At 34.8% G+C, this 15,396-nt stretch overlaps 3 protein-coding genes and 1 pseudogene across 5 annotated transcripts; 2 read left to right on the plus strand and 2 right to left on the minus strand.

Annotated features, from left to right (window-relative positions):
- Positions 1 to 1,120: 1,120 nt before the first annotated feature.
- Positions 1,121 to 2,806, plus strand: LOC119639762 (transcription factor AP-1). 3 transcript variants are annotated; one of them, XM_038037404.1, is made up of 3 exons: positions 1,121 to 1,215; positions 1,285 to 1,807; positions 1,888 to 2,806. In XM_038037404.1, exons 1-3 carry the CDS (start codon positions 1,198 to 1,200, stop codon positions 2,211 to 2,213), a joined length of 867 nt encoding a protein of 288 aa, XP_037893332.1. In that variant the 5' UTR covers positions 1,121 to 1,197; the 3' UTR covers positions 2,214 to 2,806. The 3 variants fall into 3 exon arrangements, with proteins under 3 accessions (XP_037893332.1, XP_037893331.1, XP_037893333.1); XM_038037403.1 differs by having other exon boundaries at positions 1,122 to 1,215; positions 1,873 to 2,806; XM_038037405.1 differs by having other exon boundaries at positions 1,149 to 1,229; positions 1,873 to 2,806.
- A 699-nt stretch (positions 2,807 to 3,505) lies between these two features.
- Positions 3,506 to 6,495, plus strand: LOC119639763 (protein immune deficiency-like). The gene is made up of 3 exons (XM_038037406.1): positions 3,506 to 3,808; positions 3,895 to 4,262; positions 6,244 to 6,495. Exons 1-3 carry the CDS (start codon positions 3,622 to 3,624, stop codon positions 6,391 to 6,393), a joined length of 705 nt encoding a protein of 234 aa, XP_037893334.1. The 5' UTR covers positions 3,506 to 3,621; the 3' UTR covers positions 6,394 to 6,495.
- A 1,241-nt stretch (positions 6,496 to 7,736) lies between these two features.
- On the minus strand, positions 7,737 to 9,706 carry LOC119639815 (phosphopantothenoylcysteine decarboxylase-like; the record flags this gene model as incomplete). Its single annotated transcript, XM_038037487.1, has 3 exons — positions 9,560 to 9,706; positions 8,273 to 8,359; positions 7,737 to 8,213 (listed from the first exon to the last, which is right to left on the minus strand). Coding segments are annotated over exons 1-3 (711 nt in total), but the record flags the coding sequence as incomplete, so codon positions are not given.
- A 2,237-nt stretch (positions 9,707 to 11,943) lies between these two features.
- On the minus strand, positions 11,944 to 14,001 carry LOC119639816 (annotated as a pseudogene).
- Positions 14,002 to 15,396: the final 1,395 nt, after the last annotated feature.

Here is a 15,396-nt window from a genome sequence, read left to right on the forward strand (position 1 = left end):
TCCTCAATAGTTTTATACAATTTTTATAGGCGTGGCATTCGATTTTAAAGGGTTAAATTCACTGTTGAAAGGCAAAGCATAGAATCGCTTTTAATAAATAAATGTTAAATGCCCAGCTTTACCGACAAAAGGGATTCAATTCTGTTAAATAACAGACCAAAGGGATTCAATTCTGTTAAATTCAAAGCCGTCGGCAAAACAAAACAGCCGTCCAGTACAAAATTGTCGAAAGTTTTCTGCGGTTTTTGGCACTGTATCAGCAAATAATTCAAATATCATACGACCAATTTCCTAAAAACAATGCCAGAATTCAGACTTCTTCTATCATCTCCTTTAGATGTTTAGATGTTTGAGATGAATAAACGCTTATTCTCAAAGCGGCACAATACATGCAAAACAATTGAGAACGAATATACGCTTATTCTCAAAGCGGCACAATGCATGCAAGTGTTTTGGAAAATACGCGAACAAAACTTATTTAATTTTACAAGTTAGCCTAAAAGTAGACCGCCATATTTTGTTTTTTTATTATCAAATTAAACAAAGCCCTCGCTAAATTCCCTGTTGAGAGGCAAAGCACAGAGTCGCTTGTAATAAATAAGAAAAATAGTCAAAAAATGGCAGCTCTGTTAAATGGTTAAATGGTAACGCCACTGTGTTATCTAACGAACCAAATTATCTAACGGACCAAATTATCTAACGGAGTAAAGGGCCAGATGTGTTAAAAAGCAACACCCTGTATTTTTTTATTTAGAGTTTCCCAATGAAACAAAGAAAAAAGAACATAGTGAGCTAGACAATCATGCGTCATTCCTATATTCGAATTTGGTGACATTTCACAAGACTTTGTGGGAATTGGCAAATCATTGTATATATGTAAACAACAAAATAATAATAAAAAAACGTAAGAGAACTAACAAGGACATCTTATTATAGATTTAGAAATCATTTATAAAATTTATGCTTAATTTACAGTAGTATTTTTTCCCTTATATGTTTTCAAATTTTTAGTTATAGTCTTAATTATTTTACGGTCCTTTATTTGATTAACATTACATGATATGGTCGCACGAATTCCCATTATGTTTCCATTTGAGAGTTTTTAACCCGGAAAACGAAATAACGCGTCATTGTGTCTGCCGCCTAAGCATTAAATTTTAAACTATAATCTGTTTTGCTTTAGTTAAAACAAATCGTATGAAAACCTTTGTGTCAGTGAGTCATTTCAAGTTTGTACAAGTTGACGTCATATTTCTCTTTATTAATTATTCGCTTATTTCGTAGCTATTGAAAATGAAAACAAACCCGACAATATCAAATAATACATTAGGAAAAGCTGACGGTTTACAAGCAAATGTTGATAAAGATACCATGTCATTTACGACGCCGTGTCCTTCCTCCGCAGCACCAAACGGGAATGGACAAAAGCGGCCAGTCTCGTTGGACTTGAAGCAAAGTGCGAAGAAATCACGCCTCGTCGCGCCACCGCCGCTTACCATTGAATCGCAAGAAAATCAAAATATGAAAACGCTAAGTACACCTGATTTGGAAAAGATTCTTCATTTACTGCCTACACCTCAACCCGGACTTCTGTTTCCTACCAAAACTGGGCCAGTTACCTCAGAGCAAGAAGCTTTCGGGAAAGGGTTTGAAGAAGCCTTACATAGTTTGCATAACAGCAAAAATGCGCAAGCTAACAACACTACGATTGCTTCTGCCAGCTCAGAGATATCAACAAACGTAGTCTCTTCTACAACTACTGCTGTAACAGGCATGAGCGGCGGCTCATTTACATATACGAACTTAGGTAAGCTTGATAAATGGTTTGTGATTGTAGGTAATAGAAAAGTAAAATGTATTGCATTACTCTAGAAAGCTTTCCCGTAGCAATTAAAGATGAACCACAAAATCCCCCATCATCCCCGCCTGTAAGTCCAATTGACATGGAGACACAGGAGAAAATTAAACTGGAACGTAAAAGACAACGAAATCGTGTGGCCGCGTCAAAATGTCGCAAACGTAAACTCGAGCGCATTTCGAAATTAGAAGAAAAAGTTAAATTACTTAAAGGTGAAAATACCGATTTGGCCCTAATTGTCAAAAATTTGAAAGATCACGTTGCTCAACTGAAACAACAAGTTATTGAACATATTGAATCTGGTTGCAGCATACAAACAATGTGTAACGGAACTACTTTAATACAAAGCAAATAACATGAGGCAGTAAACGATGATTTGACACTGGGAGAAGATGAAAAAGACATGAATTTAGTTGCGGACCCCGTTTGTATTGAAAATTCACAACAAATATTTATCACCGATGATGCACAGTCATCTAATACGATATTCAATTCGAGCCTACATGGTACACTAATAAATTCTGAAAATCAATCACTAGCAGCAGAGGCCTATGAATCCTTCCAAACGAGTGATAACGACGACAAATGTGTATCATCGTCTAATTTTTTAAATACTATTGTTAATGTCAATAACACCGATGCAATAACCAGCGACGAAGACGTTCATTTAAATGGTAATGATCACTCCTTAGTTTTAGTTATAATTTGTAACGGTAACAATGGGTCCCTACAAGAATATGAAACACCTCTCACAACAAAGTAAACTCAAACTAAAATATAATAAGCACAACTTGGCCTTGAATATCGCAATAAGCTTGATATGTTTTTAAGTAAGTGTTAAAAACTTTATTAGTCAGTATGATATATGTATATGTAATAAGCTTAATATACAGTATAAGTTAAATAAAATGTTAGTCGCTGATATTGCGGTGCTGTGCAATATTAAAATTCATAGTTTTTAAAAAAGCATTGAGGAATTAAGAATAAAGTTAAGCTTTACTAACCCGCGCGTAACACGATCAACAAATTTTTATATATTCTTTGCTTTAAACAGTCAGTAATTTTTGATATTCGTACATTGCTGAAATGTTACTACTTAGTCAATTTGCCGAAAACTTTGTTGCTTGTCAGTTAGCCGCTCCTATTTCCTAGCGACCGTAAAACATTTATGACGCCAATAAATATATGTCCAGAGATATTCCATGAAATTTATATACTATTGATTATATTGAAGCTGAGATATTGAATATTATCCGCCTGGCTGCTGAAATGGTTATTACACTCTTGACAAAAACCCCTGAGAACTTGATTTCGAACTAGTTTTCCACATTCAGTCAAAAGAATCAAATCTTGGCCAAACCATCTTGAGCCCTAACAACAATACATATATATTCTTAACAGACATACAACAATAAGCGTATGAACACAGTTTTTATTATTTGTAATTATGTACAAAGAACTGTCGCATTATGTATACTATGTATACTATGATTTGATCTTCAGTCTATTTTGAACATAGGTACATATTTGACATAAGTATCATAATTTAATGATTGTTTGCTACTTAAGATTTACTTAAGCACAACTTAACAACCCTGCTTCTTCGACGAATACATTTCCTAAGCTTACGTGTTTAGCCAGCAAATTGTATGAAAAAGGAAAACTTGGTAACTTAACTCACAAAATGATAAACATGTTTATTTTAAGATCGTTACATTAAGTGAAAAAGAACGAAATAATTCTATTTGGTACAAAATTGCATTATGTCCATATTTAAAAAAATTCTTTCGAACACTTTAAAAAATAAAATTTCCAAAAGTGAAGGAACTATTGAAAAAGACGCCGCTCCGGTTGAAGAGATTAATCGCAAAGATGACGAACAATGCCTTGATAATAATAATGCAACAGATTCGACCACCGATCTAACACACTCAGACACACGATTACTTGGTAAATCAATTTAAAGTTTTCGTTACAGCATTTATATATGTATATGCGTGTACACACACATATTTATGATGTTAATAATTTTATAGAAATACAAAATAATTTGGAATCCAGAATTAATAATATGAACGTACAAAATTCCCAACAGCATGTTGTAATGCAATTTTCAAATGTTAACAAATTACATATTGGTTCGGTTTACAATGTACATAACGAAAATAACGCCAATAATAAAAGAAAGAATGTACCTGCAGATCATATTTACGATCGGAATCGAAAAACTACCACTATTGTAGCGATGATGCAGTCTCAGGAAGAACCCAGTCATCGAATAATTGATACGATAGCAACACATTTAGGAGAGGGATGGAAGATGGTTATGCGAGAATTGGGTTTCTCTGACGGGCAAATTTCCCAAGCAATTATAGATCATCACATTCACGGCAATATAAAAGAGGTGTGTATCAAATAAATTATTCACGTCGAAGACAAAAACATACATTTACGTCCACCTGTGCAATTATTCGACAGCCGTTAATAGTGCAATCGCTCCCGAGCCTTGTGTTCGAGGCTATTTAATTTTCTTTTAATCTTTAAAAAAGATGTAAACGCAATTCTTTTGACAATAATAGCATATCCTAATCAGTTTTATATGGGAAGGCTTTTCAAATCTTGAATTGTTTTAAGATCGGCAACACAAATCTTGGCTTAAAATTAGTTCTGCTTGCCTTGTATTAAGTTGCTAGCACAAACATACATGTGCATTTGCCTTCTATGGCCACCATCGAGGAATTTTATGATATTGTTAGCAGAGAAATAAGGTTTTTTTTACAAATATATACGTAATCGCTTTCGCGACTTTGGATTCGCAGACGACTTGAGACGGCTTATGGATCAGTCATGTGCCTACATATTCTTGCATGCATTTCGCAAGAGATCTGAAGCCAACAACTGCGAAGTCATGGAAAGGTCTATTGAATAGATAGATTTGCCTTTTAAGACAACGAAAATCATGAAGAAGTTTTATACTACACAGCTAGTCAGTAAGAAAATTATATATCAGTGGAACCGAATCTTTTATTCTCACTACTTTCCTCTTTGCATTTCAAAACGCAGGTCATTAATTTAAGTTGCACTGTGAAGGTATCATCTGACGGATTCGGCCCATTTTCAATGCCCACCGGGCTGCAACAACTTCTAATCTTCTCAAATACACAAAAATGGACAGACGGAAGTACAAACATGCCTATTGTAAACATTTTGAGAAAAAAATATACCGCGACCATTCGGTGGTGGATGTAAAAAACAACAAGCTACGGCACAAAGCTGGCCAAGCATTCTACAGAATTAAGACCGAAGAATTAACTGTAGAAAAACTTTATTTCTGTTTGTTTATAATCCCTTTTATTCCAATATTGAAAATTTTTTACCTAACTCATATCCTGCGCTTACTTTGTATTCGCCCCTTCGTACCTTGAGCAGCCAATATTCAATAATATATTCAAATAAAAAGTTGAAATCAAAAATAGACCCCATAAACCTTAAACACCCTAAATCATCCTACAATTATTCGTAACACGACTTTTGGAAAGAAAGCATTACATGGGAAGCAGTTCAAAAAGTAATCCGATCCGAACGCTAGCGTTCGTCCATGGTCCAAACGCGTGGCGGGCGGACTAACTTAGATCGGTCCAGAATCACTTTCCGCCTTAATCTCAAATCCTTCTTCGTATTGCGCACGTACACGCAAACTTAATGTATTCTTATATCACAAGTGGTGGCATAACATTTATCTTAAAAATGTTGTGATCAAAGAAATTTTTTTAACGGAAAAAGTGATAAAACGACGGAACGCCAAAAATAATAAACTGCAAAATATAAAGAGCAGCAATATCACTCAAAACGCTGTAGGGAAGGCAATTACAACAAATTTACTACTGTTGTTCTTGCGTTTGTTATTGTTACCGAACAAGTACTTGCAGGATTATTGCCCTTTTTTTTGTTGTAGATACAATGCAGTTATGCCTCCTGGTGACATCTTTTAGAGGCATGTAAGTTTGATTTTCAGCCACCTTATGACTTTTAACTGCTGTCGCACGACTCTAGCCGGGTCTTTTTTCTTTTTCTCATCAACCTTTTCATCAGTTTTCGACTTGTCTTCGTCCTTCTTCGCTGTCGCAGTCGAATCCTTATTATCTTCATCCACTTCCATTTTTTCATCCTCTTTCTTGTCTGCCGTCTCGCATCTAGAAATACGGCTTTCATCAAACTTTAATTTTATGAAAACGAATATGTCCTGACATGTTCGCGTGCCCTTTAAAAACAATCTCTCACCTGTCCTTGAGGTTAAGGGTTCGCTAATGGCTGCTAACAATTCTCAAGTTCTAATTTCACATTTTATTTCTTATGAAAATCTTTAAACCTTTTTACCTATGCAGGTCATATATCAACTGCTGCTCGACTGGGTACGTAATGCGGACGATGAGAACAGGACGGTTGCTTATATTACAAAATTGCTTTGGGGATTGGGACATAGAGATTGCGTTCACCGGATGAAGCAAGCTTGGAAAGCAAACACAAAATATTGAGATTATTTGCCACTTAATTGCACTCAGTTCCGATCTTGGTTTTTGAAATACGTAAACTTTTCTAGTGTATATACATTGACAAATGAAAACTATATTTGAATAAATATATATCTCAAACGTTTTAATATAAAACTTAAAAAAAAGGAAGTAAAATTATTGTATTTGAAGTATACTTGAGTAACTGAATTAATTTTTTCTTTTGACACTTTATTTCATTCGATCGAATGAATTCCTTCAGTTGCAATTCAAAATAGTGTTGGATTAGTAAAATCATGAACAACAGCGTAACTGCAAATAAAGATAAGAAGAAGAAGAAAGTAAATAAGCAGAACGGTAATCCAAATAAATTATTTTAAGTTCTAACTGTAGTAAGTACATTTAAAAAAGAAAAATATATAAATAAATATTACCATTTCATTTAGCAGAAGGGTAGAGATTCTGTCATTTTCCTTTTTCTTTGGACAGGCTTGGATGAAGAGTCAGCAGCATACGAAAGTTCTTTAAACTTTCCATGGACTGGTTGGATGAAGAACCAGCTGCAGGCAAAATTCTTTTAAACATTACATGGAATGTTTATAGATTACGAACCAAGGGCGTAATCCTTTCCTTATCTTGAGCAAGATAATATAAGGCGTAATAATGTAGGCAGCATATTTGGGAGAATGGTTTAAAATTTTTTCAATTCAATAGAACTGCCACCAAATGCAGACTCGCTCTTGAATTCAATGATCTTTGGTAATTTTCAAAGCTCAATTTTTTATAGGGAAAATTGAGATAATTCAAATTTATTAAAGCCAAGAATAATAATAGAAAATTAGTGCACTTTGTCATGTAAACAATAGTGCGCAAATTTGCCTAATACCTAAAAATGAAAAAAAATCGCAACTGATTTCGGCTGCGAGCATTGTCAAAATCTTGTTGGAGAAACTGCAAATAACAAATAACTGTGAATTAGTAGAACGAAAACCTGGATAAGAAAATCTAGGGTTATATTCTTGAGAAAACAAAGAAAAAATAAATAACATCGGAAAAGGGAAAGCCGATGACGAAGACTTGAAAGGAAATATTTATTCTTTAACGCAGATGGCTTTTAATCAAAGGGTATGAAAGGAAGCGAAGGTCGATATTAATTCTGCTGGTGATGATAAAGGAAAGATAAGATTAACTAATTGCAAATGAAATTAACGAAAATGTATGTAATCGTTGCCACTACATTGTAATGTTCGAAATAATTGATTAATTCGCGGTAAAGTTGGCTATTTAGGATGTAGATGAGACTCTCAAGCAAGAACTCGAAAGAAAATTGCATTGTAACTGAAAAATTATATTATTTATTTTTGAAGTTTGTTTAGTATTTCTATTATAATAGTGTCAACATCGGCCATAGCCCCATTGCCAGTGTCACCATATATTAGAGTCTTTACTATACTTGGTATTTCGTAGTACCCCCAAGACTTCAAGTTATTAATTTGGTCCGAAGTAATTGGATGATCATACATGCGTGTATTCATAGCAGGACAAAATAAAAGCGGAAGATTATCGTATAAACCCTGAAGTGGCATTAAAGAAGATATTAAAAAAAAGCTATTACATGAAAGGAATTGAATGACAAAGTTTACCAACATTTTTGCCAAAGAATTCGCACTGAGCGGTGCAATTACTAACAAATCGGCCCATTTTCCTAACTCAACATTCACTACTGGATCGCCGCGCTTATTCCAGGCTTTCCATTCCATCTCATTATCAAATAACTCTGCACTCTGCAGCACGCTAGCAAAATCTACGAAATGTTTCGCATGTTCCATGAAAATCACTTTAATCTGAGATAAGCATAAAAAATATATATTAGATATTGATATGCGCTTCATGAAAAACTTACATTAAATCTGAAATCCAGGCTAGGATCTTGCAATTTTTCTATTAAAACTGGCAATTTGATGGTGGCGACACGAACAAAAATAATAATCTATTTCGATTATTATCACGGTTTTCCACGCCACCCATGAGGTACCGTGATGGGTGCGTTGCCAATTGTTTGAAATGGCTGGCTCCCTTATAGGCCTATACTTACTTTAAAATTATATTAATTACATTAAATATCACATTATTTTAAATAAATATCACATGCATTATATTTACAATGTTAGTACGTATGAAGCCCCGCTCTGAGAGAAACTAATATGAAAAAATAATAGAAATATATTCTAACTATTCCTATTACCTATAATTAGTTTGTAAAAGATGAAACGGTGCGGACCGGTCTCTCCCTCCAGTTTTTCCCGCTCAGCGCTACTTGAATGATGTATGTTAACAAATTTCTTCTGTGGTCATCTCCGTTTTCGCAAGCTCCTTTCTCTTTGAAGAACGAGATTCGGGAGATAATAGTCGCCACAGCACGCTTCTTTATATTTTCATCCGGCATATATTTGTCTGTTATTAAGTATAACAGGTGATACACCTCTTCAAATATGGTGTTCACGTTTTCTTTAAGAAATTCTGCCTTTAAATAGTCGCTTGCCAGGACGTCGCTGTCGTATTTATTTTTTGTTACAGTTTGGCGGCCCACTCTCAGGCGTGCTTCTCTTTGTACTTTGTTCTCTTATGTACTGACCTACTCCATATCCTGTCAGTAGCCGGAAATATTTTCAGTGGTTCGGCGTCTTTTTTCCAGAGTCTATATCGTCCTAGGCCACGCCATCCAGGCCGACCGGTCGAAATTCGTCGTCGGCCTGTTCTTCAAGTTGATAGTTAAATTTTTGGATGATCTCATAGTCGTCGTCGGTCGTCGATGTCATCCAACACTCCTTCTGGAATGTGATGAAGCGTTTCATCATCTGGATTATATCCCGTGGTGTTCGTAATCGTAATCTACTTGTTGGCGCCATATACATATAAATCGCTCCAATAAGTCCTGGCTTACGCTGTACCCTGAAATTGAAATATCAGGGTAAGCCTGCAGCTGTTCCTCCACTATTTTGATAAAATTGGTTGCAGTCATTCGGATTGCCTTCGATGCTTCCGACATCTGTTGCTTCTTCTTCATATAATTTAATGCATACTTTAAATTTTTTTTATTCTGTTCCCAAGTATCCTTATTTAGTTTGTTTCGGTGTAAAACGTTTGTAAATATGGTCATCGCACGAATATATTTATAAGTCTTCATTACCTTGGAGCCGCCTGTGGTTTTTGAGTCTATAGCTGATTTTAGAGACGATTGCGTGACGTGATCGTAGAATGCTATTATATCTTGGGGATACCGCGGGGACGGTGCGACGACCGACGGAAAAACTCCTTTTTTAGCCAGAAGCTGCATTTTCATCCTTTAAATAATTGTTTTTTAGCTCGGCTAAAATTTTTATATTGTAGTTTGTTGAGTCTTTTGCCACACGTGTATGGAAATCCGGTTTCAAATCCTCGGAGTGATGACCTGTGCGCACTGGATCTATCGCACACGATTGCCTTTATGTCCAGGCCAACACCTTTTAGTAATTTAATATATTCATGTAGAATTTTTCTGGCCCCGGAGTGTTGGATAAATCCGTGTACGCCGAGTAGCATATTGAACGCCGTCCGAATAGGAGAAACTTTTGTATTTTGCCTGCTTCTCCCTCTTCGTTGTAGCAGCATCCATATAGTTTGTCTTCTGCTGTCGAATACGTTGTTTCTGATTTTGTAAATATTTCGTCGAACGTTAACACTACTACTTTATCTTGAGGGGTTAATTTTGTTACCACCTCTCGTAGACCTACGGAATCCGGCAGTATTTCAGTAAGATTTTAATGTATGCTGATGATGTGAAACTGTTTACTTCTTTTTCCGTAGAATCGCAATCACATCATCTTCAAAGTGATTTGAACAATTTGGTTGCATGGTGCTCCCTCAATCTTCTGAAGCTAAATCTAAATAAATGTAAGAAGCTTTCTTTCTTAAGAAGGAAGTCGTTTAGTACCCAATACTTCATTGATTCGCACAGGTTGGAAGACGTCGATTCGTTCATTGATTTAGGCGTTCTATTCGATTATAGGTTACGTTTCAATTTGCATATTGAGTCCTCGTTAAGCAAAGCTAGGTCCGTTCTTGGTTTTATAAAGAGGTGGTCCAAAGAGCTTGATGATCCTTATATTACTAAAAGGCTTTACACGTGTTTGGTGAGACCTATTCTTGAGTATGCCTCTGTTGTGTGGTCTCCTTCATATAGATGCTACGTTGGTTCAATTGAATCTATACAAAAGCAATTCTTGCTGTTTGCACTTAGGAATTTGGGTTGGGACCCGATTTCCCCTCTTCCACCCTATGAAAATAGGGTGTTATCCTTACCGTCACTCGAGAAACGTAGATTTGTTCTTGGGGTTTCCTTCCTAATCAAATTAATAAATGGTGCAATTGATTCGCCCGCATTACTTCGTGAGATTTGCTTTAATGTCCCTAACCGCTTCTCTAGGTACTTTATGTTGATAAAGCTTAGTCAATGCAAATATAACTTTGAACTGTTTAACCCGCTCAGAGTTGTTTGCAAGAACCTAAATGATGTCTATCATCTATTCTCATTAACGGACTCTTTAAAGTCTATTAAAGCAATATTGCTCAACAAGCGCGATTTACCTATGTCGTACTTAAACTGATTTAACCTTAGATTTTGTCATTATGAGTCGAAAATTAATTTGTTGTTAACAATTATCGGTTGCCAAGCTTATGCATGTTTGCGATGGCTTAGGGGTTCACTTGCAATTTGGTCCTGTGTCGGTTGTGGGCGTGGCTCTATGCTAATTGTGTACATGCTTTTTTTTTTTTTCTTTCTTTTTTTTTTTTCCTCCTTATTTGTTTTATTGTACTTATACTAAGTTTTATTATTAAATAATTTTAAGATTTACTTAAGAGTCAATTGAACTCGACTGCCATTTTGTTTTAGTTGAGTTTCTTGTATAAGTGGAATAAATAAATAAATAAATAAATAAATAAATAAATTTCGGTCTCTGCCAAGTTGAATGTTTTGTCCTCCGCCAAGTTGAATGTTGTTAAAAATCATATATATTATAAAGTGCTTCTATATCGCTCCAATAATATTATTTAAAAACAAATTTTCCGGTGGCAAGTAGGAGAGTATAGTCGTTTAGGCCAAAATTTGTACTTTCTCAGCGACATCTGTTAAGGCTAAAGTGGCGTTGATACAAAAAAAAATCTTTTTTTCATTAGAAAATGATTATAAAAGGTGTAAGCACATCAACTGCTTCTGCTGCGCAGCAAATCGAAAAATTGTTTGATGTTATGGTTTTTGGGAATGGTTGAATATTTTTTGACTTTTATGAAAAATTTTAAAACGCGCTGCACAGGCTCCGCAATTGTTATTCCTAAAAAAACAACCCTTGCATTCCTTCGGCTCCAATTAAAAAGCATATATTCAATAAGAAAAAATATTTATTTAATAAATTCTTTCTTATGCTTCCTTAATAACAAGAATTTGCATTTTCGTTTCTTTTTTTTTTTTTGTTAAATACTTTATCGAAAAATTTTCACTAAAATTTGAACACAGATAAACATGTTGCGCGTGCCTCAATGGGGCTTTGCCCATTTTTCCCAATAGACCTTGCTTTGCATTTCATAAAGACGAGAAATGGTACGATCGAAAGCAAATAACTCTTCTTCGCCAGTGAAAACATTTGCGCCGGCATCTTTCTATAATTTTAAATTAAAGATAAGGAAATTAAAAGAACTCAATTCTCTTGAAAGGTATATTAGTTACCGAGCCCAACCAGATTTTTAAATCATCCATAAGTACGCGTTGATCATGTGCCAAACCACTCGACTTATCGCTAAAATTAAACAGTTTATCTAGCGGCACATCAGCCGAAATAACCACACGTATGTGGTTATCGTAGAACGTGTCGATTAGAGTGATAAATCGTCGCATGGGAGATTTCATACGTAATGTTAGCTGAGGTACATCGTGTATGAGAACAATATGAAATACTTGGGCGAGTTGTAAGTAATCATTGCCTGCTAACGGCTGGAAAATTTGAGAAATATGTTACATATGGTCATCGAATACTTTATGTACCAAGTACCCCATCACAAAGTTCTTTAAACGAACTGTTGAATACACGACCACAGGCACTTTGAAATTTAAGATCACGTCCCAAACGTGCGTGCTCTAACAATATCGTTTTCCTGGGAGCATAATATTTGAAACATTCTCTCCATTTGGACTTTTGTATCGGTCTCCGATTTACTGTGAAGCACAGAATCAAAATAGCTCCTATTTGTCTCTTTGCTCAATTAATCAAACTTACACAAAGTAATTTGTATCACCTGATTGGGTTATTTTTCTGTAATCTACGCCACGGTCCATATTCGCCACTTTAGAACGGTTAAGCAGTATATCAATAAATGGTAAAAAGTTGCTACGCTGCAAACCATCTTTGTAGAGATCCTTAGGATGACGATTACTAGTGGCTACGCAAACAATTCCCTCATTAAAGAGATGCGTAAATAAACTTTTCAAAATCATTGCATCAGCTATATCAGTAAACGGAAATTCGTCGAAAGAAGATTTTTCTATTTGCTGAAATATTGCAGTACATAACTAATGCGAAGAATCGCAGCGAAGTGTAACGCTATGGCAGCGCTGTTATATATTAATCGAATTTGTTTTGGTTTCGTTGTTTTTGAGAAAATTCTTACAGAAATTAATTGAATTAAGGTGAATCACATTCAATTCATTTTAAATTACCTTAAGTAACACAAAGAAAGTAACAAAAAGGCACAAATTATTAACCAATAAAAAATGTGTGCATAGCAAGCTATATACGAAGCACGCCAATACTGGTTGCGGGTATGCCTCTGTACATAGTTATGTACATGCTTCCTTTCTTTTTTTCCTGAATTATTATTTAATTATTTTAATTTAAATAAATAATGATTATTATCACGGTTTTCCATGCCACCCATGAGGTACCGTGATAGGCGCGTTGCCAATTGTTTGAAATGGCTGGCTCCCCTATAGGCCTACACCATTATATACTTACTTTAAAATTATAATAATTACATTAAATATCACGTTATTTGAATTGCATTATATCATGCATTATATTTACTATTTCATATACTTATTAACATATTATTTGAACTAAATATATCATGCGTTATATTTACAATGTTAGTATGTATGAAGCCCCGCTCTGAGATAAATAAATAAAAACAATACATTCTAACTATTCATATTATCTATAATTAGTTTGAGAAAGTCGAGACGTTGTGGACTGCTCGCTCTCTCCAATTCTTCCCGCTTAATGCTAGTTGAATGATGTAAGATAGTAGACCCCTTCTATGTTCGTCCCCATTTGGGCAGGATCCTTTCTTTTTAAAGAAGGGGATTCGGTCGGCAATGGTCGCCGTAGTACGTGTCCGTATATTTTGATCCGGCATATGCTGGTTGTTTATCAAGTATAAGAGATGGTATACTTCTTCAAATAGTGTGTTGACATTTTTCTTGATGAATTCTGGCTTTAAATAGCCGCTTGCCAGGATGTCGCTGTCATTTTCGTTTTTAGCCACATAATGGCGACCCACTCTCAGGCATGCTTGTCTTTTTTTCAGTGTCAAATCCTGCATGCATGCCTGGCACCGTACATTATCCCTTATGTACTAACCTACTCCATATCCTGTCAGTAGCCGGAAATATTTGTGGTGTTTAGATGTCCTTTGTTCGGTGTCGATGTCCTCATACGCCACGCCATCCAGGCCGACCGGTCGAAATTCGTTTATATTGCAAAAAAAACTCCAATTTTCAATAATTCATTTCCAATATTTCAAAACTGACTCCTGATAGTAAATAATAATACATGCAAAGTAAGTGAGATGTTCCCTTTGTAGTCATTTATTATTTGATTATTATTCTCTACTACCCACTAATTACCTTTTCAATAAGGATTGCAATAAAGTTAACGTTAAGTTTTCTCCACTTAATTTTTATGTTAAAATGTTATCATAAACGAATTTCCATCATAACACATTCCTTATGTATGATGATGTCAATATTATGAACCACCTCTCATTGAAGTGTTTAAAGGATATTGAAATATTTAATTTTCGTAACCAAGGTTATATTAATTTTTGGCCAATTTAGAATGTTGAAATACTACTTCTCAGCGATTTTTGTCGAGAAATTTTGAAAGGCTTTATACAAAGAGCGGTCGAAAACTGATCCTAAAATTTTCACTAGCCTTCATCCTTGCGTTAAAGAACAGTGTACAAAATTTCGTCAAAATATCTCAAAAATTGCCACCTGAACGTTGAAAATAAAAATAAATCCATAGAAATAAATCCAAGACGGATAGAGAAGCTTTGGATAATAATAATGCATATATGCATTGTCTTTATATAAAAAACCAAGAGAAGACTTTGAGAAAAGTCAAGCAAAGCAAAGAAGCAATTTGATCAGCAGATCAGCTTAAATATATGTGGCATAAGAATGAGAAAATACAATTGCATGGCTGTAGGAGCAAAAGACAATTTTCAAAAGTTCAAGAGATTACGAAAGTTCTTAGCACCACTGATATTGGTTTCTAGAGCAAGGGTTAAAAAGTCTCTCAACAATTGCGAACTGTAAGCTGAACACTAGCAAAAATAAGGCAGCCACACGGAAAGACAATCTTAGATTGAATCAGAATCATTTCCCATACAATAAAAGATGGCCATGTGCCAAAAGCACATAAAAAAATAAAATGAGAAATTATATAGCTTAACTAATAAAAACTTCTTATTCTTTATCCACAAGTTATCGACAATTTTCTATAAAAATACATAAAAGAGAAAAAAAAGGATAATAAACGGCCAAATTAAAGGAAAAAATTTAATTATCCTTCTTTGTAGAGTCATCAGTAATTCTTCCTTTACATTTAGGCTTAGTCTTAATCCCAGTTCCAGTTGTCTCCTAAATACAGTCTAGTTATGGTTTTTTTTTTTTATACTTTAAGAGGAAAAACAAATTACTAAAGCAATTTACTT

This window comes from Glossina fuscipes, unplaced genomic scaffold (assembly GCF_014805625.2).
Source record: "Glossina fuscipes isolate IAEA_lab_2018 unplaced genomic scaffold, Yale_Gfus_2 113, whole genome shotgun sequence".
NCBI lineage: Eukaryota > Metazoa > Arthropoda > Insecta > Diptera > Glossinidae > Glossina > Glossina fuscipes.

Coding starts and splice junctions, on each gene's coding strand:
- LOC119639762 (XM_038037403.1), top strand. Junction 1,808..1,872: donor ATTTACATATACGAACTTAG/GTAAGCTTGATA, acceptor GCATTACTCTAG/AAAGCTTTCCCGTAGCAATT.
- LOC119639763 (XM_038037406.1), top strand. CDS start 3,622: ATGTCCATATTTAAAAAAATTCTTTCGAACACTTTAAAAAATAAAATT. Junction 3,809..3,894: donor CTCAGACACACGATTACTTG/GTAAATCAATTT, acceptor ATAATTTTATAG/AAATACAAAATAATTTGGAA. Junction 4,263..6,243: donor TTCACGGCAATATAAAAGAG/GTGTGTATCAAA, acceptor TTACCTATGCAG/GTCATATATCAACTGCTGCT.